Source organism: Sander lucioperca, chromosome 16 (genome assembly GCF_008315115.2).
Source record: "Sander lucioperca isolate FBNREF2018 chromosome 16, SLUC_FBN_1.2, whole genome shotgun sequence".
NCBI classification, from domain to species: domain Eukaryota; kingdom Metazoa; phylum Chordata; class Actinopteri; order Perciformes; family Percidae; genus Sander; species Sander lucioperca.
Genome location: NC_050188.1, coordinates 310,591 through 337,500, shown reverse-complemented (window position 1 = coordinate 337,500; position 26,910 = coordinate 310,591). Strand labels below are relative to the sequence as shown.

Sequence of the window (26,910 nt, the reverse complement as noted above, 5' to 3'; positions counted from 1 at the left end):
TGACCGGACGGTCTTTATTGATCCCTACGTACAGGTGACCTTCGCTGGACAACAGGTAATCAGACGTATAAATACACAGGTGTTGTTATATATATATTCTCCTCCAGGAGGTAGCAGCCCACACCAAGAACTTTTTGAACTACATTTAGTAGTAGTTCCTGTTCTGTATTTCTTTCAGGGTGGAGCTTGCAGGGCTGAATGTCACTGATTGGCAGTGGTGGAAGAAGTACTCAGATCCATTAAAAGTACCAACACCACAATGTAGAAATATAAATACTCAATTATAAGTAAAAGTTTTGCATCCAACATCCTACTTTGATAAAAGTACACCAGGATTCTTCTTCTTCTTCTTCTTCTTCTTCTTCTTCTTCTTCTTCTTCTTATTATTATTATTATTATTATTATTATTATTATTATATATCAAACTATTCAGGTTCTTAAGATGCGGTGGAAACACAAACAGAAATACGCAAAGGCGACTTTCTGTTGCTAGTTTAGTTCCTCTGGTTTGAAAGTTCTTGGAACTTTTTGGTTGAAAATGCTAACTGTCTTTTAATAGTACAACTAGAAGTCTGCAAATCTGAAGTGTTCTAATCGTACTGTGTGTTTGTGTGTCTGCAGGGGGAGACGTCGGTCGCCAGTGCCACCAGCTGTCCAGTTTGGAATGAGGAAATCTCTTTCATTGAGCAGTTTCCTCCTCTGGCTCAGCGAATCAGAGTCCAGGTCCTCGATGACGCCAAGATGGGAGACATTGCCCTGGCAACGCACTTCCTGGACTTGCAGCAGATTTCAGACCCCACCAGGAACGGTACAATCCGCAGAATTTTTTTGTTTTCACTTTAATGGTACTCTACTAAACATCAGAAATCACCTGCAGAGAGAACCAGGTCTTTATCTAACAATGTCTTATGTCAGTGAAGCCCTTTATTTTTAATTATTTTTTTATTTTTAAAGTGTATTTCATCAAGTTTTAGTTTTAGTATCTTTTTAGATTGCTGTTGCAATACCATCATTTAACTGAACACCTCCTGCTCAGATACTTCACATTAAAAGTCTTTCATTGTTTCAACAGGCATACAATTATTCCTTATTATTATATTCCTTTCCTAGTAGGCTTTTAATGGGAAACATGCAAAGGAAGTGTTGAGTTCAATTGACAGTAGCTTAACAGTGATCAGAAGTAAGCAAAAGCAACTGGAATCAAAATCAAAATACAAAGTGCTTTATCTGAATGGTGTAATATGGCATGATGTTGTTGTACTGTCGGAATCAGTGCTGTTGAAATGATGTGAGTACATTGTCTACGTTAAGAATTGAGAGTTAAATTTACATTATAAGCCTTTAATAGAGACCAGCTTTTACTTGTTTGTGCTAGACTCGGCCATTATTTGAATACCAGTTTTGTATTGAGAATGTATGGTAACAAGGAAATATCTGTCTGTCTGCAGGGTTTAACCCCACCTTTGGTCCATGTTGGGTGAACCTGTATGGTTCTCCTCAGAACTCCACACTTGGAGACATCCACCAGGTAAACCAGACTCCACCAAATCAAATCTAACATTTAAAGCAATGAATTGTATTTTTGGGAAATACACTTACCTATTTTATTTTTGAGTGTTAAATGAGAGGATTGATGTCTCTTTTGAGTCTCTCTTATGTCTGTATGGTAAATATAAGGCTAGGGCCAACAAATGTTGAACATTTCTCCTTTACTGTCCAGACCTCTTAAGGAGTCCAGCATATATTGTCTGAGCCATAGGTCAAATCTAAAGTTTGTACTTTGGCAGGCTACACCCATACCATTGGTTGTAACCCTGCCCTTTTCAATCCAACTCAATGTCTGCAGGGTAAGCAAGTTGGTGACACACCAGGGAGATTGTAGGCCGTCGGTTCAAGTTGGCCGAGAGTCTCCAGAGCCATATTTTATGTGGTGTTTCCCGCACCATAGACCCCTAGCAAGCCAGATAGGTGTGCTAGCTGGCTTGCTATATAGCAAGCATAGTCGAACAAACTAAACAAAACTGATCCAGACTGAACTGGACTAACCCTCTCTCTCCTACAGGCTTTGAACCAGGGTCTGGGTGAAGGAATCTTCTACCGTGGTCGAATCCTCCTCGCTCTCTACGTGGAGGTATACTCCTCCCCTGCTGCCGTTGTCCCGGATACAGGCTCCGCCCCCTTGGGAAAGGTACCTCCTGCTTCCCGTTTTTCATAAAAGTTACATCAGTGTATTTTACCACAGACCTTCAAACAGATTAACAAGCCAAGCTATTTTCTCTTGCATGTTTCATCTTAGTCAGGGTGTTGTTACCTTGGCAACCACAATATCTAATAAAATCGTATGTGACCTAAACGATACTCAACTGATCTCAGCAACTCTATTACATCACCTCACTAGCTGTTTTCTGAAGATCTGCCTCCATTATCGTTCGTAAATGTGTTAGATGGCCAAGGCAACATGTTTTGTTTTCGATTCGCAACCTCTACTTCATCTGTTCTGTTTACTGGCCAATTACAGCCGTATGTATAGCGCAGCCTACACCACCAACTCTGGATGAAACTAGCCTAGTTTATTCGCTCCAAACCAATAAATATCAATAAATATGCACCAATTTTGCATTTCTTTTTTGCAACATTTCAAAGGTTTTCTTGACAATTGAGTAGAAACACAACTACTGACTCTTGTGTAACTCCTTCTTGTGTCCTTAAAGGTGAAGGGAGCACTGGGGAAGCTGGGACTGAGGAAGAAGAGGAGCAGCAAAAAGGACAAGAAGAAGGAAGGTCCGTCTATCTACTGTGGACAAGCAGGAGAAACTAGAAACTAAAATTTAAAGATAATTCAAGAATATTGGTAACACAGAATAGAGAACAAATTTAATGTTTTAGTTCAAGGACATGGATGGACATCAGTTTCATCTCTCTGAGTGTCCAGAACAAAGATAGCCTAGGTCCAGGACATGTTTAGCCTAGCTTAGCACACAGACTGGAAGCAAGGGGAATCTGGTAGCTCCTTTATTGACTCAGGGTAAGACAGCAAAACAGGGGATTCACAATATTTGAATTGAACTGAATTGAATTATTCAAAATGTAGTTTAAAGAGACTTTACTGTTTATAATTATCATTATTTTTATTTGTTTCACAGCTAGGATGTTGAAATAATGAAAGTATGCTCTGGACCTCCTTTATTTGTAGTTTAATCATTGATTTGTTTACTTGCTGTCATAGTGTCTGTGGCTACCAGTGGATTGGTCGACGAGTCAGGGGAGGCAGGAGTTGAGGTACCAGAGGCTGTTACCGTAGAGATTGAGGAGATCCACCCACTCCCTGAGGTCAGTGCTGCCACCACCAACACCATCATCATTAACGAGCCATTTTAAACACACTGTGTCGTATACTTGTATATCATCTGCATATAGCATAAAAAACAGAGAGAGTGATGTCCTGTAGCTCTTAGGTTTTTCCTCGTTTTTGGTCCTCAGGGTTTCCAGGGACAACGGGAGGACTTTCTGTTGTTCGCATCTCTGTTTGAAGTCACTATGATGGACCCATCTGTAGGTAACAGACCGGTGACCTTCGAACTCTCCCTAGGTAAAAAGTTTTAACAATTGTTTTCATTGTCTATTAATCTGCTGATTCTTTCTTCGATTTTTGAATTAATCAGGTCAGAAAACACTGATCCATCACAATCATAGTCCAAATTAATATCTTTAAATGTCCATCCAACATTGCAAAACCTGAAGATATTCAACTTACTTTTATATAAGACAACAGAAAGCAGCAAACTCTCACAATTCAGAAGCTGGAACTGGAGAATGTTTGACAATTTTTCTTTGAAAATTACAGAAACGATTTATTGATTATCAGAATAGTTGTTGATTAATTTTCTGTAGATTCATTTCAGCTCTAATCTGTACAGTTTAAGGACTTTTTCACTGCTTTTAAATACTGGACATTATTTAAATGTTGTTTCACATCATTTATAATCATGCAGAGCACAATCTACGGTGTCATGTGGAACCCTAACCCTAGGGGTAATTTTGATTAACAATCAGTTCTAGTCAGTGTATTGGGGTCTGCTTTGGGCCAGAGTTGGCAACTGATGGCGGATTTAGGCCACTGCTGAGCCAGACCCCTTTGGCTACCTGTGGTTCATACTGTATATGCAATTTTATTTCCAACCTCAATCCCCTGAGCTTCACAAGCTGTTCTGTTTCTGTCAGGAAATTATGGGAAGGCAGTAGGGGTTAGGAGATCCAAGAAGAGCCAGAGCAGGGAGGAGTTGAGGAGGAGCAGGGAGGAGCTGAGGAGCAGCAGGGAAGATCTAAATGAAGAGGTGCAGGGTCTGCTGGAGTCAGAGGAGGAGCTCGACAGAGAGGAGGTGCTGAGTCCCGAACCTGAGATCAGATCTGTGTCTGCTGCCATGAGACCCCAGCCCACCGAATACAACAGGTAAGTAACCTCTGCACCCACACAGGTAACTACTGCACCTAGAAATACTACACAATCCATCTATTTTCCGCCACTTCTCCGGCTGCAAGATGGTGGAAGATGGCCAAATCTCCCCAGCCCCATCATTAATTTACCTCTGGGTGATCCCAAAACTTTGACAGGTTAGATGGGATAGTTAATCTCTCCACTGTGTTCTGGGACTGCCCTGGAACTACCTTGCCATGTTATGACTTTCTCTAGGTCTTCCAATCCTGCCTCCTCCACAGAAGGCATGTCAGTTAGGTTTAGGAGCTCTTCAAACTGTTCCTTCCCCTGCCCAACAATATGCCCATTAGGATCCTTCCCCCCCAAAATTAAGCTTCCCCTTTCTGAGTTGAGTTGCAGCTTGTCTGCGTCTACCGAAGCTGCAGCCCTTCTGGCCTCCTGACACCAGTCTGCCTTTCTTCATCTTGGCAGCTTTCTTTCACAAGTAGATGCCTCCAAAATGGAAGCCTTGAACATGACCCACCCCGTTTTCATGCCTCCAACTTCTGACGGGATCCGATTTCACCTTCCATGGGAGGGTAGGGAAGCTCCTAAGACAGGATCCAGTAGGTGGCTCCAGAATCCAGAATCCAGTCACTTTATACTGAAGGTCATAATTTGTAGACGTTCTTCAATGGCTCTTAGTCCGGCCACTCACCTGGCACCAATTTGCCTTTAAAGACTCTACTAGGAGGTATTGCTCCCATGGACACAGCTCCCGCGGTCACAGGGACACACAAACCCCTCCTTGGCTGTTGCTTAGCAGGTAGAGCGGTTTGTTCACTAATCACAATTTTGGTGGTTCAATCTCTTGCTGAAGTGCCCTTGAGCAACAACACTATAGTCCATTTCCCATTTATCATGACAAGGTGGCAATTCTTGAAAGAGTAACGTCCATAGTAACTACTCCACAAACACTAGCCACTTGCTGTCTGTCTGCTTAACTGTCTAGTTCTCTCTAATTGTCTGTCTCTCAGGTCTTTCCAGTGTCTTCCTCTCCAGCCTCCCTCCGAGAAACAGAAGCCGTGTCTATTTGTCTGGAGTCAGTTTGAAGATCACAACTTTCGTCTCTATCAGGCAAACTGGCTCAGCAAAACGGCCGATAGGCTGGTGAGAGACAAGTCTTTAATTTTTATTAACACATGGAGTGTATCACAATGCCTACAAACTGTGGTCACATGTTGTCCTCTCTGCTCCACATTCCTCTTTTAGGAGATTGGTCTTGATGAGGTGGAACGTCTCTTGAGGAGGCCGAGGAGTAACGCAAAGGAGTGTTTGGAGAAGGTGCTGCTAGAGCTGGTGGCCTCCTGCAAGTCAGTCTCCTCCTTCTGAAAATTTGATTAGAATAGATTTAGTTTAATTTGGTTTGATTTGATTTTCCTGTCTCTCTTTCTGTCCTCTTGTCTTTCTCTTTCTCTGGTCTCCTCTCTGTCATTTTGTCCGTCTCTTCAGACAGTTTAGTGGTTTTGCAGACAGGAGGTCTCAGTTTCGCCCCAATAACCTTGACAGATGCAGGAAGGAGTTTATCAAGAAGAATTTGGTGAGTCTGTCCTCACTTGTCTCTCTTTCTACCTGCCTATTCATTACCGTCTCTCTGTCTGACTGTCTTCCTGTCTGTCCTAATGTCTGCCTGTCTCCAGGTCTTACTGGCCAGACAGGCAGTGAGGGCCAAGCGGAGGATCACCAGGCGGACGGCCAAACAGAAGTTGATGGATACCAGAAAACTCCTGCGGAAACTCCGCCTGCTGGCAAAGGAGGTCAGTGGTCACCATAGGCAGTGTTGGGGAGTAACCAGTTACATGTAATGGCATTACGTAATTTAATGTCACCTGTCTCTTAGACCCCATCTCAACGAGGCTACTTAAAGAAGCGTTACCCGTGGTTAACACTTCATTACTAGATATGATCAATATGTCTTTATTAACAGGTTATGTACAGCAGTCATTTAAAGTAGCTGTGATAAAACCTCTTCTGAAAAAACACACCCTCGATCCTGAGGTCTTAGCCAACTATAGACCTATATCTAATCTCCCCTTTCTCTCCAAGATCCTTGAGAAGGTAGTCGCTAATCAGTTATGTGATTTTCTACATAGCAATAGTTTATTTGAGGACTTTCAGTCAGGATTTAGAATGCATCATAGCACAGAGACGGCATTGGTGAAAATTACTAACGACCTTCTAACTGCTTCAGACAAAGGACTTGTCTCCGTAGTTGTCTTACTAGATCTTAGTTCTGCATTCAACACTATTGACCATACCATCCTGTTACAAAGACTGGAACATTTAGTTGGCATTAAAGGAATCACACTAAGGTGGTTTAAGTCCTATTTATATGATCAATCTCAATTTGTTGATGTTAACAATGAATCCTCCAGGCACGCTAAAGTTAGCCATGGCATTCCACAAGGCTCAGTGCTTGGACCAATTCTATTCACCTTATATATGCTTCCTCTAGGCAATATTATTAGGAAACACTCAATTAACTTTCACTGTTATGCAGATGACACCCAATTTTACCTATCAATCAAGCCAGACGAAACCAGTCAGTTAGCTAAACTTCAAGCATGCATTAAAGATATAAAATCATGGATGACCTACAATTTTCTGATGTTAAACTCAGACAAAACTGAAGTTATTGTGCTGGGCCCTAAACACCTCCGAACCTCATTATCTAAAGATATAGCTACTCTGGATGGCATTGCCCTGGCCTCCAGCACTACTGTCAGAAATCTAGAAGTTACTTTTGATCAGGATATATCCTTTAAAACAAACCTCAAGAACAGCCTTTTTTCACCTTCGTAACATTGCCAAAATTAGGCACATCCTGTCTCAAAACGATGCTGAAAAACTAGTCCATGCATTTGTTAATTCCAGGCTGAACTATTGTAATTCCTTACTATCAGGTTGCTCAAATAAGTCCCTTAAGACTCTCCAGCTGATCCAGAATGCTGCAGCGCGTATTCTGACAAGAACTAAGAAAAGAGATCATATTTCTCCTGTATTAGCTTCTCTGTATTGGGTTCCTGTCAAATCCAGGATTTAATTTAAAATTCTTCTCCTGACCTAGAAAGCTCTAAATGGTCAAGCACCATCACATCTTGAAGAGCTCATAGTACCTTATTGTCCCACTAGAGCACTGCGTTCCCAGAATGCAGTTACTTGTGGTTCCTAGAGTCGCTAAAAGTGGAATGGGTGCCAGAGCCTTCAGCTATCAGGCTCCTGTCCTGTGGAACCAGCTCCTAGTCTGGGTTCGGGAGGCAGACACTGTCACCACATTTAAGAGTAAACTTAAAACTCTCCTCTTTGATAAAGCTTATAGTTAGGGAGTGAGGAGTTGCAGCGTCGACCGGCAGGGGAGGGTGTATACCTACAGACACGGCACCCCTTCTCCTCGCTGCTTTTCTTCATAGTGTTCATAGTCAGATTCATCTACCAACCCTTATATAACTGGCTCAGGTTTGCTTTGCACCAGCTCTTAATTATACTGTTATAGTTTTAGACTGCTGGGGAACTTCCTTTGACACACTGAGCTCCTCTCTCCTCTCTCTTTCCATCTGTGTGCATCCATGTCCCAGAAAAGCTTGTTACTAACTTAGCTCTGGGGAGCTTACTCCCCGGAGTCCTTATGTTTTTTTGCCAAGTTTTCCTTGGCACCTAAATCATGGTTGCAGCTGTTGCCGTGGTCCTGCTCCGCGCCCTGCTATGCCCTTCTATGCCCTTCTATACCCTACTACCAGGGCATGAAGTTAACTTTTTTGACCACCAGCCACTGTGGTGACTCTTTACCAGCCAGTTTTTTTTGTTGCCTCATAAAAGGTGAAAAACAGGAATTACTGTGTCTCTATGATCCTACCCTGTCCTATTGATGGTAGCCTACTCGTGGACATTGCGCCGTCATCACGTGCTGTAGTAGGGGGGCCTGCCTTGATCATCCTGCATAGGGGTCCAGTGTTGGCTTGTTACGCCACTGCATATAAGAGATGAGATGACTGACAAAATCAGGAGTAGCCTACGTGCACCACAACAACAAAAAAACACTGGTGAATGCGCACCATAACACGAGTTGTTGCAAAAAAGTTGCAATTTTTTTTGTATAGTTCTTAAAAATAAAAAAATAAATACAAAGGAAACTTGTTTTGGGTAGAATAATAATAATTACTATTAATTAATTACTCTGGGCTGAGATTTTCTAGGAACCTTACCAAAAAGGCTCAGGATGCTGCAAATGTTGGTATAGACACAAAATAATAATTTATTGAATGAATCAAATATGAACATATCTGTCATTGTCAGTGGCTTGTTGATCTTTACATTGTTAGTTAATTTCCTATCCTGGCCTGGGACACACATTCATACGGTTTAATAAAGTACTTATTTGACTTTAACTTATCATTGCACTTACAATAACGAGCGCAGCGTTTTTTCCTGCATCTACCATGTGTGATTGTGTGTGTGCGTGTCAGTCGCGGGGAAACGGAGCAACAGCCCCGCCCGCTGCAGACAGCCAACAGATTGAAACAGCAGCTGCTGACTTTAGAGTGAAAAAACGTTACAGCGTACATTGATGTTACAATGTATACATGTTGGCAGGACGGTCTGAAATGTTTTGCACGGTCTTTTGCTGTACGTTTTGTTGGTAAATGTCAGATGTTCGAGTCACATGTCTCGCCTTCATAACAGAAACAAGGAAATTAATTTTACCCATGCTCTCCCGCTTGGTCAGTGGCTGCACGTGGGACTGCTGGGATTGTGTGAGTAATGAAAATGCGATAGGGGGCCCCGGCTGTCAATCAATGTCTTCCAGTGATGCGGGCCCCTGATTGGACCAGGCCCGTAAGCAACCGCGTATCCTGCTTACCGATAGTTACGCGTCTGAATCACTCAATTCTCATTGGCTACCTGCCAATGTGGCAGGTAGATTGACAGTGTTACCCGCCATTTGCAAAATTCACCCGCATTTGGCGGGTGGTCGGGTGTTAATTCCATGCCCTGCCTGCTATGCTCTGCAGTGCCCTGCTACACCCTGCTACGTCCTGCTACGCCCTGCTACGTCCTGCTATGCCCTGCTACGTCCTGCTATTCCCTACAGTGCCCTGCTACACCCTGTAACGCCCTGCAGTGCCCTGCTACGCTCTGCAGTGCCCTGCTACATCCTGCTACGCCCTGCTACATCCTGCTATGCCCTGCAGTGCCCTGCTATGCCCTGCTACACCTTGTAACGCCCTGCAGTGCCCTGCTACACCCTGCTACGCTCTGCAGTGCCCTGCTACATCCTGCTACGCCCTGTAACGTCCTGCTATGCCCTGCTATGCCCTGTTATGCCCTGCAGTGCCCTGCTACGTCCTGCTACACCCTGCTACACCCTGTAACGCCCTGCAGTGCCCTGCTACGTCCTGCTACGTCCTGCTATGCCCTGCAGTGCCCTGCTACGCCATGAACTACTACAACTACTATTTCTAGTCATAGTTCCATCATCTTTATTGTGACTATTATTGCCACTGTTCATCACACCCCGAACCGGCACCGTCAAACACCGCCTACCAGAGCCTAGGTCTGTTCGAGGTTTCTCCCTAAAAGGGAGTGTTTCCTCGCCGTCGCACTAAATGCTTGCTCATGGGGGAATTACTGGAATTGTTGGGTATTTGTAAATTGTAGTGTGGTCTAGACCTACTCTATCTAAGTGTATTGAGATAAATCTTGTTATGATTTGATACTATAACTAAAATTGAATTTAATTGAATGACAAAATAAAGATAACTGTAATCCGTTACATTTACTGGGAAATTTTTTTTAAATTAATTTACAGTTACCTTTGAAAATGATTACATTGTAAAAAGCTAGGCTATATGTTGAATAATATACATTTTGTTGCTTTGCATGTTTTTAATGTGCACAATGTCTTCCTTTGCAATTTCCAGCCATAACTGTTTAGTAAAGTTTGGTGCTATTCTGATGCTTTCGATTGGTTCTCTTACTTGAATTTGCAGTGCCACCTGTCTGTTGGGTTAACACTGCCAGGTTTAAACATTTGAAAATGGTTAACAGTTGAAAACATTCATTAAAAAATTAGAAGAGTAATCAAAAAGTAATTAAAGGTTATAAGTTACATAACTTTGATAAAGTAATTGAAACAATTACACTATTACATTTTAAATAGGGTAACTTGTTAACGGTAACCTATTACATTTCTAAAGTAACCTTCCAAACACTGACCATAGATCACCATAGGTGACAACAAAGACATCCAAGGTTGCAGTATGTTCAATATGTTGAGGTCTGACACCCCCTCTCCCACACCACCCTCTCTCCAGCCTCAGACTACCATCCCAGACGCATTTTTGTGGTTACTAAGTGGAAGCAAGCGATTGGCTTATGTCAGGATCCCCTCCTACTCCATCCTCTTCTCATTGGTGGAGGAGCAGAGGGGGCGGGACTGTGGCAGAGTCACCACCCTCTACATGAAGGTAACCATTCTAACACTGATGTCCATCTCTCTAACACTATTGATTTCGCTCTCTATTTCATCTCTGAAAAATGGCTGTTTGTCTGTCTGTCCAGTCTCCCGGAGGTTCAGCAAGTGAGATCTTTGCGAAGCTGGAGGTCTACCTGTGGCTTGGTCTGGCCAAGTACAGTAAAGAAGCCATCACCTGCTTGCCAGAGGAGTTTCTGCCGGTCTATGAGGAAGAGGAGGAGCAGAGGAGGCTGGTCCCTGTCGGGCAGAGGAAACTTCCTGTCAGTCTGTCCTGCCAGGGTGAGTAAGAGGGGGGCGTGGCTTCTGCACAGGATAATTGCTCAGGAAATCTTGTCTGTTGTTAGAATAAAAAAAAGCCAGTTATTAGTTTTATTCTACAATCATGAAGCTTCACCTGGAGTCAGCAGCAGTCTGTCCTGGTTAGTTGAAGGTAGACCTTTCTCAATTTCTTTTTCTCTCTCTGTCTATCTCTCTGCAGACAGCAGGTACTTCCAGCTACGATGTCACCTGTACCAGGGGCGTGGCCTGATGGCTGCAGATGATAACGGTCTATCAGATCCTTTCGCCAAGGTCGTCTTCTCTACGCAGTGCCAAGTCACCAGGGTAGGTACAACTGTCCCGCTGTTTTAAAGGTTATAATTGTTCATTCAATAAACAATTATAATTAACATTATAACTCCTGTCTGTACACAGGCTTTCTGTTATAAATTTGTAGTCTCAAAGCTCACAGTAAATATTACACAACTGCTTTCACATGTAGAACTACCCATGACCGGTCAACTCAACTACATCTATAAAATTGGTGGAGTGCCCATTTAACGTACACATTTTAATACATTCTGTGTGTTTATGTGTGTGTGTGTGTGTGTGTGTGTGTGTGTGTGTGTGTGTGTGTGTGTTCAGGTGTTGCATGAGACTCTCTCTCCAGCCTGGTGTGAGTGTTTGTTGTTTGACAGGGTTCTGCTGGAGGGAACAAGGGAGGAGCTCCAACAAGACCCGCCCCTCATCACCATTAACATCTACGACCACAACGCCATGGTAACGCTGACGTTCTTCTACTTCTTATTCTCACACATTCTGCTGCTGTTTCTGGTAGTGATGTTTGTGTGTGTGTGTGTGTGTGTGTGTGTGTGTGTGTGTGTGTGTGTGTGTGTGTGTGTGTGTGGACGCGTGCGTGCGTGCAGGGCAGTGTGAAGATTCTGGGTCGGGCGTTTGCAGAACCGGAGTTTAAATCTGTGGAGCAGTACTACCAGAAGCCCCGCCTCCATTTCTATGACATCAGCATGGGCAGGGCCCCCGCCGGCGAGCTGCTGGCTGCCTTCGAGCTCATCGAGCTGGACTACTCTGGGTTTGGAGAGGTGACACCTGTCAAACAATCAATGTCTCCCTGTTTGTACCTCTTTATTGTCCATCATTTCTAAAAGTGATAATAACATTGTTTGTAGCTGAGATCTGGGAACAGAGCACTGGTGCCGGAATAAGAGGTACTTTTGATTTTGAGAAGTGATTTTTCGTGAAGCTGTGTAAACTGTTTTCAAATTGTGTAGTATGATTAATCAAAAGACATGTTTGATGTGCACATTAGCACAGAGGTCTTTGGTCATTTTACAACAGTCTGAAGCCGGTTGCACAAAATGTAACCAGCGGATCTGCTGAAAACGTACTTCCGTTGATCCAGACTATAGCCTTAACCTAACCAACCCAACCATGGAAGGAAACGAGAACTAGCCAATCAGAGTTCCCCATTATAGAAAAAAAAAATTGGCCTTCAGGAGAGGGGAAAGTTGACAGAGGTTCTGCAAGGTACCAAGTTTGCTCAACTGTTATTGGAGCACAGAGCGATAAGGGACTTAGGACTTAGGAAGGGTCCATTGCTGTCTAAGATTGATGTGATTGATCAGTTATGTTTCTGTTAACAAGGTTATTTTCTAGGGATGAATTGATCCAAAATTGATCTAAAATCAAAATGTGAACTGATTCAAAGTTTTGAATTTATTTTTATTTAAGTTCTACAAAGATCAATCGCTAACTTCACCCCAGCTCTGTGATTGGATGTTTCTCACAGCTATGCTCTCTGGCATTTGTAGTTGACTTTTCTCCAAAAGGTTTTGAATAGGAAAATCATATCACCCTCTGCAGCCCTGTGTCCCAGGCAGTGTGGACCCTCAGGAGCTGACCTACCTGGAGGAGCAGAGATGTTATATCATCCCTGAGGGAGTCCGACCGGTTCTGAAGACCTTCAGGATCGAGGTCACACACACACACACACACACACACACACACACACACACACACACACACACACACAGTTGGGGCGGCTGTGGCTCAGGTGGTAGAGCGGTGGTGGCAAGACACTGAACCCCGAATTGCTCCCGATGCTGCGCCATCGGAGTGCAAATGTGTGTGAATGTTTATTTGATGAGCAAGTTGCACTTTGTATGGCAGCCTCGTCCACAGTGTATGAATGTGTGTGAATGTTTCCCCTTCACACACACACACACACACGCACACACACACACACACACACACACACACACACACACACACACACACACACACATACATACATGCACTGTGTTTTGGTACATCAGGCTGTTGGATCTGTAAAGTAGCTTAGTCCTGTTTGTGTGTGTGTTCAGGTGCTGTTCTGGGGTCTGCGGGAGCTGAAGCGAGTGCAGCTGTTTGAGGTGGAGCGCCCCCTGGTGAGGGTGGAGTGTGCAGGACGACAACTGGAGTCTGAAGAGATTCAGAGCTACGGCACTCACTCCAACTTCAAAGAGCTGGTCCGCTATATGGATGTGGTCAGTCAAAGTAGTGATGGTTACTGACATTAGTTAGAGTGGCTACTAAGGTCTACACATCTGGCTTAAAGAAACACACCTGCATACAGTGTAGAGACATGGCTAATCTTCTCTTCCCTGTTTTCCTGTTTCCTTTTCCTGTGTGCGGTCCAATAGGAGCTGCCAGAGCAGGCCTACCTCCACCCTCCTCTGACGTTGTTCGTGGTGGAGCATAGGGCATTCGGTCGGCTCGCTCTAGTCGGGACCCACGTTGTCCCGAGCCTCATGAATTACACCCCGCGCAAGTTAGGGGGGGAGGAAGAGGAGGAAGAGGACGAGCCAAAACCAAAAGGTAAGAGCTATGGAAGAAGTGATGGAGGTAGTATTCACAGTAGCAGTGTCTACTAGATAGTTTGAGTTTTGAATGTTTTGGAGACATTTTTGTAACATCCAGACTAGGTACTAGGTACTATAGATATGTTTCCAGAACATTTTAATTGACCATTTGCTAAGCCCTGTCCCCCTAATTACTGTTACTAGGCCTATTGAGCTTTCGGATTTTGCATGGCACCTAATGCAGTTTATAATAACAGTGGCAGATTTACCATAAAAATTCTCAGTAATTTTTGAAGCAGCTTCTCATTTCCAGCTGGTGACTATTGATTTTTTTTGCTGAAATGACAGCTGTCACTGACAGATTTGATCAGCTGTAGCTAGATAGCTACTAATAGTGTTTCTAACTGATTTGTTTTAAACCTGCAAAAGTGTCATATACACATAATATCATGCCAACGCTTCCCAGTATAATAATGCAAAAAGACTGAAGCTAAAGCTAACAACAACAACAACAACAACAAAAACAACAACAACTGAGAAGCCCTGCATATGAGCCATGCTCTGTGGGTTTCATAGTTGACTTCTCTCCTAAAGTTTTTATGGACATGATTTCTCTGTGTCTCTCCAGTGAGGCAGAATACAAAAAAGATCAACCCTCTGATGTCAGTGGAGCGTATCGGACTCAGCGGCCTGTCAATTAAACAGTCAAAGATTCCCTTTAACCCCATCAAGCTGGTTAATGTACGTATATTTATTTCCTCCACTGTGTTTAAAAACATGAATGTTCAGACAAATTTCAACCAGATTAAACGATAAAGGATTAAATAAATGGTTGATGTTTTTTTTTAAACCCGTTCAGGATCCTCTGAAGAAACTGACAAAGAAAGGCGAGGAGCTAGAAGAGGAACCACCAGAGTTGGAGGAGTTGGATTGGTGGTCCAAATACTACGCTTCACTAGAGGAGATGGAGAGACGGGTGAGACACTTTTTTATCTGTCTGTCTAAATAAATGTGGTAATAACAGTGAAGCAGAAATGGCAGTAATACATATCTAGAATAATTTAAAGAGTTAACCTTATCTTATTAATTGTTATTTAACATTTATTTAACCAGGAAGTCCTTGAGATTAAAATCTCTTTTTGAAAGAGTCACCTGGCCAAGATAGCACACCATTACAAGGTTAATATGTTTTTCTTGTAGTTGAGATCTTTATCTTATTATTACCAGATTATAAAACAAGACAAGACAGAATAAGACACTGCAGCAGAATTAAGAAAATGACACTCGAGAAAGTTCAACAGCAGACATGTTAAAATTGAATTTCTTTTCGGTGAATATGTGTTAAGTGACACTACAGAATAACTGTTATGAATAAATCAGTTCTTTACTCACCATGTCTGATGTGTGTTGACTGTCTCCAGGCTGCTGAGGAGGAGGAGGAGGCAATGAAGGAGGAACAAGCAGAGATGGGTACAATTTTTACTTGGTCAATCAGTCATAATATTATTTTGGGTATATTATGTATTTTGCCATATTTGTCTATTTAATAAAAATACATAATTATTCATTATTTTAATTATTTTATTATTAGAGCAACAACTACACACGGCTGATACAGTATGAGTCAGAGCTGGTGTATTTAGCTGCAGTTCCGCTAATGTTCACTAGATGCTGCTGTGATGAACTATGATTGTATTGAAGTGAATGGGAAAACTTCCAAATTCTCTCTACAAATGAGAAGTCAGTAGTCAGTTTTTATAGAAGTTCAGCTCTCAGGAGACCATTTACATTCTTCTCATGTCAGTCTGAGGGCAGATTTTTAGAATCAGTGTTAAAGGACAATTCCGGTGCAAAATGAACCTAGGGGTTAATAACAGATGTTCTGTCGTTCTCTGGGACATGTTTTCATGCTAATTGAATGTGTTTGTAGCTTGAAACAAGCTAGCACGGACCGCTGATTAGCTTACAACGGTAGTATTTGGGGCACAGGGAAAGTAAAAACAAATCGCTATTTATACCACTAAAATGGCTCAAAATATCACCACACTTCAACGGTAGCATAATGAGGGTCCCTAAATGTTAACCAAAGCATTGAGAACATTGTAAGTGTACAGACAGTTTATTAAAAAGATAGATTATAAAGACAGTCACGTTCTCGTATACAGGCAGCCGCTGTCTTGGGAGCTACTGTCTTTCTAAACTATCTTTTTAGTGAACTATCTGTACACTTACAATGTTCTCAATGCTTCGGTTAACATTTAGGACCCTCATTATGCTACCGTTGAAGTGTGGTGATATTTTGTGGGTACACATCTGGTATTAACCCCTAGGTTCGTTTTGCGCTGGAATTGTCCTTTAAAGACGTACACTATAAAGTATTGTAGTGTGTACAAGTATGTGGACACGGGATAATTGCCGCCCGACATCTTTAGACCAAAGCGCAAATGTGAGTTAGTCTGGAACCTTTCAGGTAATTTCTCAATTTCCAAGGGGTGTAGACCAAAATACTTCTGGATGCAATTGAATCAACCTACAACCAATCAGAGCAATGAAACGTGACGTAACGCTGAGTTACTGACAAATGCAAACAAACTACAGCGTGCAGACATGAGGTGTGATGGTTTAGAATCAATATGTCTGAGTCTGAGAATGAGTGTTGCTGTTTTTGCCATCAGAATTTGAAAATAGTCAATAGCCATCTTGGTTGTTTTTAAAAAATGCCTCAACGGCGCTCCTTTCTAAGCTAGGTTTATGCTTGCCATATAGTGTCCCCATGAGAGTCCTCAGCACGAAGGAGTGTGAGCCAAAAATGACGTCATCACGTATTTTGTGTAAAGCGCGAAGGCTTCGCAAGTTGTCATTAATCGTTTGAAACCCGCCCCATGTGAGATAAACGGTTGTGATTGGCCTGACCAGGATCTGGCTGGCTGGAAATCTGTCTTACCGGGAGGGGGACCAGACGGATCTGCCAGAGCAAAAAAAACATGCAGTCGCAGATTCGTCTGGTTCCCAGGCTATAACAATTGAACTCCCATAACCAAAGGCATCAATCTGTTGATATCAGCCTCAACTCTTCTGGAAAAGCTTTCCACCAAATTTTAGCAGTAAAACACAATGAAAGAAACAACAACACAATTTAAAAGATAGGATAAACATACTACAAAATGAAAAATAACTGAAAAACTATTTTAACAGAGTTGTGTTTGTTAGCATTGCTGTGTTGTTTTCTGTTTTGTTCAGATGGAGGGAATCTGAGCATGGCGAACATCGAAGAGGAGGACGAGGAGGAAATCGGGGTGGTTGAGATTAAGCCTCCCAGACGCAAGAACATTGCCACACTAAAGGTGGGAAGTCACTGTGATCCACAGTTTACAATCCAGTATGTCAGTCCAGGGCCGCACTGACGTCAGCGATACAAGATCCTTGAAACGAATGTGTAATGTGAATTGAATGTGTTTCTGGTAACTCTGCTGCTCTAGAGCTTTTTCGCCTCTTTTAACTCCTAGGTTTTTTTTGGCATATTTACCTCTGCCAAGGTGGTAATGTTTGTTTGTCAGTTTGTCAGCAGAGTTTTATGGAAAAACTACTGGCCCGATATTTCCGACTAGGTGGAAGGGTGTAGCGTGGGTCATTTGGAGCGGATCCTAATCATGTGGCGCATGCGTTAACATTGCGACCCAAGGCGTTCGGCTCTCTGAGTGCCCCATTAGTTACCAATGTTGGGGAGTAACTAGTTACATTTAACGCCGTTATGTAATTAAATTGTTACAGTTACTTACTGAGAAAAAATATGTACGTGAATTACAGTTACTAATGAAAATGTTGGTGATTACACATGGGTTACATCCGTTATATTCTATTATTTTCATTAAACAGCGACATCGTGAGACAGGAACGGCAAGAGGCTTGGTTTAGGACCAAATTACGAACCGGCTACGTTACCGCGAGTAATACGCGCCATGGTCTGCATCCTGCATGCTCTACCTAGGCGCCATCGCCTAAACCTAAAACATGTGCTACATATAATAAAGGGCAATGTCGGACCTGATTCGTCCTATGAAAAATTTCATATGAAAGAACGGCTTCAGACACTATGAACTGATTGGACCATAGGACCTTTAGTTTCCTGTTTAAGACAGATCATCAGTCTGTATCATGATGTTGACAGACAGTAAAGTCTGAACAGATTTGGAAACAGTACGTTTTAAAATGTTTGACTCTGTGTTTGTATGTTTGTTCAGCTGTATAGAGGGGATCTGGAGTCAGAGTTCAATCAGTTTCAGGACTGGCTGCAGATCTTCCCACTGTATAAAGGCAGAGCTGACATTGAGGATGAAGAGGAGGATGAAGAGGAGAGGCTGATGGGAAAATACAAGGTACTGTGGATGGAGAGCTGACTGTCTGTGTGTTACTCTGCAGAGAAGTGTTCATTATTCCATACTCTCCATCCCAAGGGCTCCTTCCTGGTTTATCCGATTGATTCAGGAGATGAAGAAGACACCTCATGTCAGATCACCAATGGAATCCCCAAAAACTCACCTATCAAAGTCTTGGTCCGAGTCTACATCGTCAAGGTACCTGTCTCACTGTCTATCCACAGCCTGTCTTTGTCTCTTAGTCCCTTGAACAGTCTGATATTTTAGAAAATCTCCTTTATGCTGACTTTAAACTGTTGTTACATTCAAGGTATTCAAGGATGTCTAGACATCTGACCCCTAGATCCACCAGGCAGGCACGTCTCGTGTTTTTGACGGAACTGCGGGGCGTTCAACAGGCCAGGCAGGGAGTGGGAGGGCTGGGGCTTTCGGTCAATTTTCAAAACCTGTGAAGACTCCCGATCATATATCACATCACTACACTATTTTAACAACTAAAACACAGACACAAATCTTTGTTTGTGTCGTTCATAACTGGACTAAATCTAAAAAAACATTTAACTATGTAGACTACTTACTTTTGTGGTAGAAGCACAAATATCCAGGAAAAATGACCATAACAACCGAATCTGTGAGTTGGGCAGGCAAAACGCTCAGCTTCTGAGATGCTCCCGGTGTGGTATGAGGCATGGCGGACACGGAACAAAACTATGGTGCAGCTGGAACGTTTCGCCTCCTCACCTGGTGGAATTCCAGGGTGAGAAGTAAGAGTTGGCTGCTAAACAGCAACCTGTTTTTAATGGAAGAAACAACCAAATTCCCATTCTGCCTTTCACAATGTCCCTGTCTATTAGGGATGGGAATTTAATGCAAAAATACTTTTCGATATTCACTCGGAACTATTCGACCATTCTTCCAAAATTGAAGATTCGATTTGCGTACATTAACTGTGGTGGCTGTGACAAGGGAAGGTGCTTGTGCAGTCGAGCGGGATTAGAACTGAAATGCAGTCGTCGGGCATTACAACACGCTTTAAATTGAGAATTGATGCCGTGGGCCGAATTTTGAAAGACTAAAATAGAAAACAAGATAAATAGGAATAGAAAAAAGTCACTTATCTAGTCAGAGGACAAAAGGGCAGGTGGTTTAGCACCACCTGGGGTCTCTCTTTGCACTGACTGTGTGTTCTACTGTCTCTGTTTGTGTCCTGCAGGCCACCACTCTGGCTCCCACAGACCCGAACGGTAAAGCTGACCCGTATCTGGTGGTCCGAGCTGGACAGCAGTCTCTGGACACTAAAGATCGATACATCCCCAAACAGCTCAACCCTACGTTCGGAGAGTCAGTACCTGTCTGTCTACCTGTACCTGTGTAGCACTGACTGTCTCTCTGTCTGACTGTCTGTCTGTCTGTCTTAATGCCTGACACTGTCTTTCAGGGTGTTTGAATTCACAGTGTCTTTCCCGCTGGAGACAGAGTTGGTTATCTCAGTTATGGACCACGATCTTATAGGGTCTGATGACTTCATCGGTGAGACACGAGTTGACCTGGAGAACCGATTCTACAGTCACCACAGAGCCTCCTGCGGTCTGGCTCTTTACTATGACACGTTAGTACCACAACTACGACACATTAAAACCAGAACAATGACATGTTGGTATAAAAAATGTCAGAAGGTGTGTGAAACTAGATGCTAGAAGACAGTACAAGTAGGACATATTAGTACCAAAACTACAACACATTAGTACGAGTACTACAACAGTCAAAAAGTGTCTACAATATGTTACTACCAAAACTGTGACACAAGTACCAGAACTAAAACATGTGAGAACTAGAGCTCTGGCATGTTAGAAACATAGACTGTATAAAATATGGACGTGGTCTCCATGACATCACCCATAGGTTTCTCAAGAGTCAAAATAAAGCTCAAAGTAGGCGGCTCCTGACATAGCCCTCTTGGCATGGCCTGACGAACAAATCGGTACTTGAACTACTGTACTGTACTGTAGTACAGTACTGTACTACTACTGCTACGACACAATAGTATCAAAAGTACAATATGTTAGTACCAAAACTGTGGCATTTTAATACCAGAAAATAATGTATGTGTTACGTACTTTGTCAGAAGAGTATCTGTCTCTTTAAATGTGTACCTATCTTTCTGTGTCCTGTCTGTCTACTTGACTGTCTCTCTCCAGTGACGGCTACAATATTTGGCGCGATGCAAAGAAGCCGTCTGCCATTTTAGCTGAGCTCTGCAGGAAGAACAGCATTCAGGCTCCAGAGTACAGAACATCTGAGGTCAAAGTCCTTAACAAAATCTTCAAGATCCCACCTGACGCAGTACCTGAAGGTAGGACAGACAGACAGACAGACAGGTTGACCAATCCAGACACAGAAGTTGAAGTGAACAGTCCATCATTGTCTCTCTGTGGACACATATCATGAACCACTACACTATTATACAGCAGTTTTGTTGTTGCTGTTGTTGTCGTAAGGTCTGCTGAAGAAGAACCAGCGGTCTCCAGAGGAAGAGGCAGAGATGGAGGAGCATGCAGCCCTGAGTGTGCTGCAGCGCTGGGGGGAGATGAACGAGTTCCTCCCTGGGGCCATTCCTCTGGTCCCAGAGCACGTTGAGATCCGGTCCCTGCTGAACCAGGACAAACCTGGACTGCCACAGGTAAACACAAAATTAACAATAACTACAGTCACAACAACAGTAACATACTTCTACTGGTATTACTACATGTCATCAGCAATGTTTGTGCTTCAGGGTTTCCTTCATATGTGGGTGGACATGTTTCCTAATGATGTCCCGGCTCCGCCCCCCATTAACATCAAGCCCCGCCTACCTGAACAGTAGGTCAACGCAGTACAGTGGAGTCGAATAGAATCTATATAGTACAGTAAAGTTTAATATAATCTATTGAGTACAGTAGAGTCTAATAGAATCATCGAGTAGTCGAATAGAATAATTGAGTACAGTAGACTCAAATAAAATCTATCAAGTAACGTGGACTGGAATAGATTAGAGAAGGAGCTACAATATGTAAGCTTTGTTGGTGTTTCCATGACAACAGGTACGAGCTGCGAGTGATCATCTGGAACACCGATGATGTATTTCTGGACGATGTCAACATTTTCACCGGAGAGCCGTCCTCTGACATCTACGTGAAAGGGTTAGATTCACAAGCACACACACACACACACACACACACACGCACACAGATAAATCTGAAGGCATTTAGATGATTAACAGATATGAAAGATATGAACGATATGAAAGAGGAAAAAAGAAAAGAAATACTACACAAAATTATGTTTATTTGATTCTGACTGCTCTCAAATCTTTGCTTTTCCCCCTTAAAATACTGGAGAGTTTTACCTGCTTAGGTACGTTAGCTTAATTAGCTGGCTAGCTAGTTAGTAGTAAGTTCAGACAATCTGCCAGCTGCAGTTGTCATTTCTGCAAAATCAACGGTCTCAGGCCTGATATGGGAAGCTGCTTTTGTCTGAAATTAAGGACCCATTGTTTGAAAGATTACTATGGACTTGGTAAATCTCCTGTTATCATTGTCAACTAAATATGTGCATTGCATGTCAGGTGAATCAACAGTAACTGTGGGGGGAGGGAAGGGGGGGAGCTTAGTGCAATGATTCCCAACCACGGGTACCCCAGGGGTACTTCTGCAGTTGCCAGGGGGTACATGAAAATGTTGTAGCCAACCACTGTAATTTAAAATTTCTTTAATTAGGATTTGATTAAAATATGTCCACATATTAACATTAAGTCAACTGTAACACATGAGCAGTACACTACTACTGTTGCTCTTATGTAAGAAAAAACAAGTTAGCAAGCTAGCACAGAATTTTAAACAGGTAAACAGCTAAAAGTAATGAATACTGGATAAATGGTTAAAATAGTTAGCAAAAAGTAACATTAGTGGATAAATGGTCAAACATCCAGCTTCACTCTAAATAGTAGTAGCCTAGTAGGCTAGTAGTAGTGTGATTGCTGACCAAACTAACCTTAATATTGACAGTTCAAATGTATTAAAAACTTAACAATGTATATTTGTATATAATAAATAGTGTTTTACATTTGGAACATACATTGGGAATAGATGAAGGGGTATGTGAGTTCACCTGACATGACAGTGGGGGTACTTCAGACTAAAAAGGTTGGGAACCACTGGCTAAGTGAGCGGTTATTTAGGCATTGCTTGGCTATGGAGGCTCAGTGTTTTATTCTGTTTTGTTCTCTGTGTAGCTGGATAAAGGGATTGGAAGGAGAAAAACAGGAGACTGATGTCCACTTCAACTCTCTGACTGGAGAAGGAAACTTCAACTGGAGATTTGTGTTCCGCTTCGACTACCTTCCTACTGAGGTACACATACCGTACATACACCTGGACCTGCTGATGGTCAACATTTCCACTGATCCACTGATGAATCCTGATGATTATAGTGATCTTTGCTCTGGTCTCTCTAGGGAAACAAATTATTATTTTCCTTTTTGAGTAATCCGTTCATTATTTTTACAATTGAGCAATTAATTATCTAAGAAATGTCCAAAAGATTGTTCATTGCCGTTTACCAGAATCCAAAGGGATGTGTTCAGATGTATTGTTTTGGGGTTAGGGTTAACAGTCCACCACCCAAAAATGTTTAGTTTACAGTGATATAAAACAGAATAAAGCAGCAAGTCCCAACATAAAATAAGCTCAAACCAAAGTATGATTGGAGTTTTTGATTGGTGAAAGATAAATCAGTAAACAAAATTGTCAAAATTAGTACCAATGACCATTATGTAATTCAAGTAAATAATTAAATAACCAATTGTTTCAACACTCTGTGTCACCATCAGGATTACGTTTCCATTGTACACGACAAATTTAAATATTTAATCAAAATGTCCACCCTTTTAGGTGGTGGTGTTTGTTTATGTTGTGGCTGTAATGAACACTGCAGCCACTAGAGGACACTAGCAGTCAGTCTGGTTAGTAAGAGTAACTCTCCTCCTCTCATGCTGTAGAAAGAGGTGGTCTACAAGAAGAAGGAGTCCTTTTTCTCTCTGGAAGAGTCAGAGTTTCGACAGCCGGCTGTTCTGATGCTGCAGGTCTGGGACTATGACCGCATCGCTGCCAACGACTTCCTGGGTGAGACACACTGACAGACAGGACATTAAATTCTCAAATATTTTCTCAGCCGTGACAGCGATTCTGGTATTGTTGCTGTTTGGGAACACAAAATGAATTTCAGTGTAATCTTGTAAAAACCTGTAAAAAGTTGTATCGTATGTATGTGAATGTGTGCACATGTGTCAACATGGCAAAGTAGCGGGAACTACCACAGAGGCAGTTTGAGTACTTTGCCAAATTTGTATATATCAGTGGACAGATTTTGTCACCAGGATAGCATCACAATGGTGCAAGATGCAGTCATGAAACTTTACAGTTGTGTACCTGTGATCAAAATGAAGGCCCAGTTCGAAGATAGGTGTGGTCCGAGCAAGGATGCCGGAAGTAGGGGAGTAGGAAGTAGGAAAGGGGCCATTGGCCCCCCACTTTACGTCCCTGGCCCGATTTGGCATCTCGGCTAGTGTTATCAATCGCAAGATGGTCTCTAGAAACAGGCTAATGAGAGGCAGGTATTTATTTCTAATATAAGTGTTTATACATATTTACTAAACAGCCTCCATACATCAGCTCCTGTTTTAATGTTTTAATGTTTATGTCCATGTTTATGTCTTGATAAATTCAGTATATTGTCCATTTTTACTGCACTAATGTTGCTGAAGTCTACTACTCTCAAATGGAAGTACTGTTTTCATTAACTAATTAATTCCAGTAATTTCTACTTTGCTGGGTTTATTTTTATCACTACTGCCAATCAAACTTCCTGCTTTCAAAGTAAAAACGATGGTGGCCCTGAGAGCTCACACAAATTAAGAAAACATGCAAATTAACACAACACAAGCAAATGAAGATCTTCTTCACCAACTTGACAACACTGGCACAGCTGCTTTCTAAATTATGTACATGTGTTATCAAATTGGTGAAGATCTGCAGGGCCACTGTAAATAGCAGCTCAAAGAATGTAATCATTCCTGTTCCTGGTAGGCTCTTAATCTGCAACATCTGCATTGACATCATCAAGTACAAGCGATTGGAATTATTATTTGAGTCATTTGGGCTAGCATTTGAAACTCAGCCATTTTTTTTATTTATTTGAGAATTTACTTTATAAGTCCTAGCCTGGGAAAACCCTGACGAACTTCTGGCAAATTTGAGATTTGCTCTGCAAGTCCGTCTGGCCAAGAGCCCATTCAAGCCCATTTACAATTTTTTCCAAATCGTGGCACCAATCACAACCGTTGAGGCAGGCTTTACATGATGATGATAGCGCAGCGACGTTGAAGCGTCATCTCCTTCATTGATCTGATTGGTTTTAGGTCTATCCGATTGCGCCCAGAGGCATTTGAGTGGCACCCAAGATTCATGGTGCATCATGGGATACAACAGCTTCACCCGTACATTTAAGAACAAATGCTTATGATTCTAACTCTTCTTCATCATCTTTCTTTTGTTCTTCCTCCTTCAGGCTCCATTGAGTTACGTCTCAACGACATGGTGCGAGCGGCAAAGTCATCCAGTAAGTGTACGATTGAGATGGCGAAGGATCGGGCCAGCCCTCGATTTTCCCTTTTTCGCGCCAAGAAGATGAAGGGCTGGTGGCCGCTGACCCGCCCAAAAACAGCTGAGGACTTCGAGAGGGAGGAGAAGGAGAGGGAGGAGGCCAAGAAGAAAGGGAAGAAGAAGAAGAAGAAGAAGAAGGACAAGAGGAGCAATATGAAACAGGAGGAAATCCAATACACCGACAGCATGGGCAACACCTTCCTGCTAATGGTAAAAAAAAAAAAACAATATACAAAAAATGCCAATGCTGCCTGAGAAAGGCAAAACACAGTAGCTACAAATTTGCAGTTAGGATCTGAATCTGACTTTTTGACATCTAGTTTACCATATTAAAAGCATTATTCCATAGACATGTAATATACTCAGACTGCAGAAACTACTCTCGGTAATCTCTGCTATTTGTATTTTGGTGACAGTTTCTTAGCTTCAATGCAAGGCCATCAACATAAAACGTGTTGTATACCTCTCCTCCAGTACACAATGCTTTATTTACAATGCAATCTTGCCTTTATCAGGGTGGTGCCTGAGGCTGTTTCCTGTTTTCCTATATACAGAACTTTGATCACACTTCATGTGATCGATATATCACTATACAAAATGTTGCATTCATCTTTTTCTTAAGAAATACTTTTAATAAAATCTCATTGTCCTTAGTTTATACAAAAACTGTAAGTTAAAAACATAACCATAAATACAGTGTGTAACATTACAATTAACTTTTCCCATTATTCCTGAGCAAATACACTTAACCAATCAGTGGGTAAAAATAAAGTTGAAAAGTTGATTGTAATGCCATACTCTGTACAAGTTGAGTCGTGTGACAAGCTTTTAATATGAAACATTTGCACAGGAAGTACAAATGTGGAATCTCTGCACCCAGCAGTGCTTCGGCTGTGATTTGCCCCAATATAGTCCCAAGTCAATATCTGCCTAGGAAATCGTCTAGTCTTAATCTGCATTGCTATTTGTATTCGTTGTGAATACACAGGCCACAAGAAGTAATTAGGTTGTTTTTTTGTGTTGTTGGCTCACTTTTACTCACGACATGCTAACTGGCAACATAGGATTCCATTCACTACGCTAAGCTAAACTAGCGCCGGCGCTGCTGGACTAAGACAATACATGCACTGAGACAAAAATGCGTTTGCCCACCTATCTACATCTAGGAGAGACTGTGAATAACCATATTTCAAAAAACGGTAGTTCAAATATATAATAAAATTGTGGTGATATTGAAACTTACACTGAAACTTACACTGAAACTGTGTGTGTGTGTGTGTGTGTGTGTGTGTGTGTGTGAAGGGGAAGGTGGAGGCAGAGCTGCAGCTGGTGGCATTAGAGCAGGCGGAGGCCAACCCTGTGGGGCGCGCCCGCAAAGAGCCGGAGCCTCTAGACAAACCAAAGTACGACACACACACACACACACACACACACATACACGCACACACACACACGCACACACACACACACACACACACACACACACACACACACACACACACACATACACAAACAAACACACACACACACACACACACACCTACGCACACACTTATTAGCACAAAAAGACGGAAGAAGTACTCAGATTTTTTTCATTTTATAAGCGTAGCTTTCTCCATTTTGGACTCCCCGACTCTCTTTTCCCTTCAAAGGTCAGTGCTGTCAAGAACGATTGCTATTGGTCAACAGGGCAAATTCTTTTGTCAAACTTCATCAAAGTTAACATCTGTGTGAAAGATTTGCATAGATTTACATTACCCCTGAGTGTGACTCC

At 42.3% G+C, this 26,910-nt stretch overlaps 1 protein-coding gene across 1 annotated transcript in view; it reads left to right on the top strand.

Annotated features, from left to right (window-relative positions):
- Window positions 1-26,910, top strand: part of LOC116047826 (fer-1-like protein 4) — a 36,865-nt gene that overhangs the window by 9,110 nt on the left and 845 nt on the right. Inside the window, exons 13-48 of the mRNA XM_031296836.2 lie at window positions 1-55; window positions 622-808; window positions 1,449-1,528; window positions 2,063-2,188; window positions 2,712-2,781; window positions 3,227-3,330; window positions 3,481-3,589; window positions 4,222-4,450; window positions 5,452-5,584; window positions 5,687-5,787; window positions 5,927-6,014; window positions 6,115-6,231; window positions 10,786-10,938; window positions 11,033-11,225; window positions 11,425-11,549; window positions 11,850-11,984; window positions 12,131-12,304; window positions 13,086-13,196; window positions 13,586-13,747; window positions 13,904-14,078; window positions 14,691-14,803; window positions 14,922-15,038; window positions 15,484-15,532; window positions 17,303-17,406; window positions 18,304-18,438; window positions 18,517-18,636; window positions 19,652-19,779; window positions 19,877-20,047; window positions 20,637-20,791; window positions 20,937-21,118; window positions 21,212-21,297; window positions 21,519-21,617; window positions 22,709-22,826; window positions 23,474-23,597; window positions 25,042-25,346; window positions 26,439-26,539. The exon at window positions 1-55 is cut by the window's left edge and continues 126 nt beyond it. Of these exons, the coding sequence (XP_031152696.1) occupies window positions 1-55; window positions 622-808; window positions 1,449-1,528; window positions 2,063-2,188; window positions 2,712-2,781; window positions 3,227-3,330; window positions 3,481-3,589; window positions 4,222-4,450; window positions 5,452-5,584; window positions 5,687-5,787; window positions 5,927-6,014; window positions 6,115-6,231; window positions 10,786-10,938; window positions 11,033-11,225; window positions 11,425-11,549; window positions 11,850-11,984; window positions 12,131-12,304; window positions 13,086-13,196; window positions 13,586-13,747; window positions 13,904-14,078; window positions 14,691-14,803; window positions 14,922-15,038; window positions 15,484-15,532; window positions 17,303-17,406; window positions 18,304-18,438; window positions 18,517-18,636; window positions 19,652-19,779; window positions 19,877-20,047; window positions 20,637-20,791; window positions 20,937-21,118; window positions 21,212-21,297; window positions 21,519-21,617; window positions 22,709-22,826; window positions 23,474-23,597; window positions 25,042-25,346; window positions 26,439-26,539 (4,734 nt within the window). The remainder of the gene's footprint in view (window positions 56-621; window positions 809-1,448; window positions 1,529-2,062; window positions 2,189-2,711; window positions 2,782-3,226; window positions 3,331-3,480; window positions 3,590-4,221; window positions 4,451-5,451; window positions 5,585-5,686; window positions 5,788-5,926; window positions 6,015-6,114; window positions 6,232-10,785; window positions 10,939-11,032; window positions 11,226-11,424; window positions 11,550-11,849; window positions 11,985-12,130; window positions 12,305-13,085; window positions 13,197-13,585; window positions 13,748-13,903; window positions 14,079-14,690; window positions 14,804-14,921; window positions 15,039-15,483; window positions 15,533-17,302; window positions 17,407-18,303; window positions 18,439-18,516; window positions 18,637-19,651; window positions 19,780-19,876; window positions 20,048-20,636; window positions 20,792-20,936; window positions 21,119-21,211; window positions 21,298-21,518; window positions 21,618-22,708; window positions 22,827-23,473; window positions 23,598-25,041; window positions 25,347-26,438; window positions 26,540-26,910) is intronic.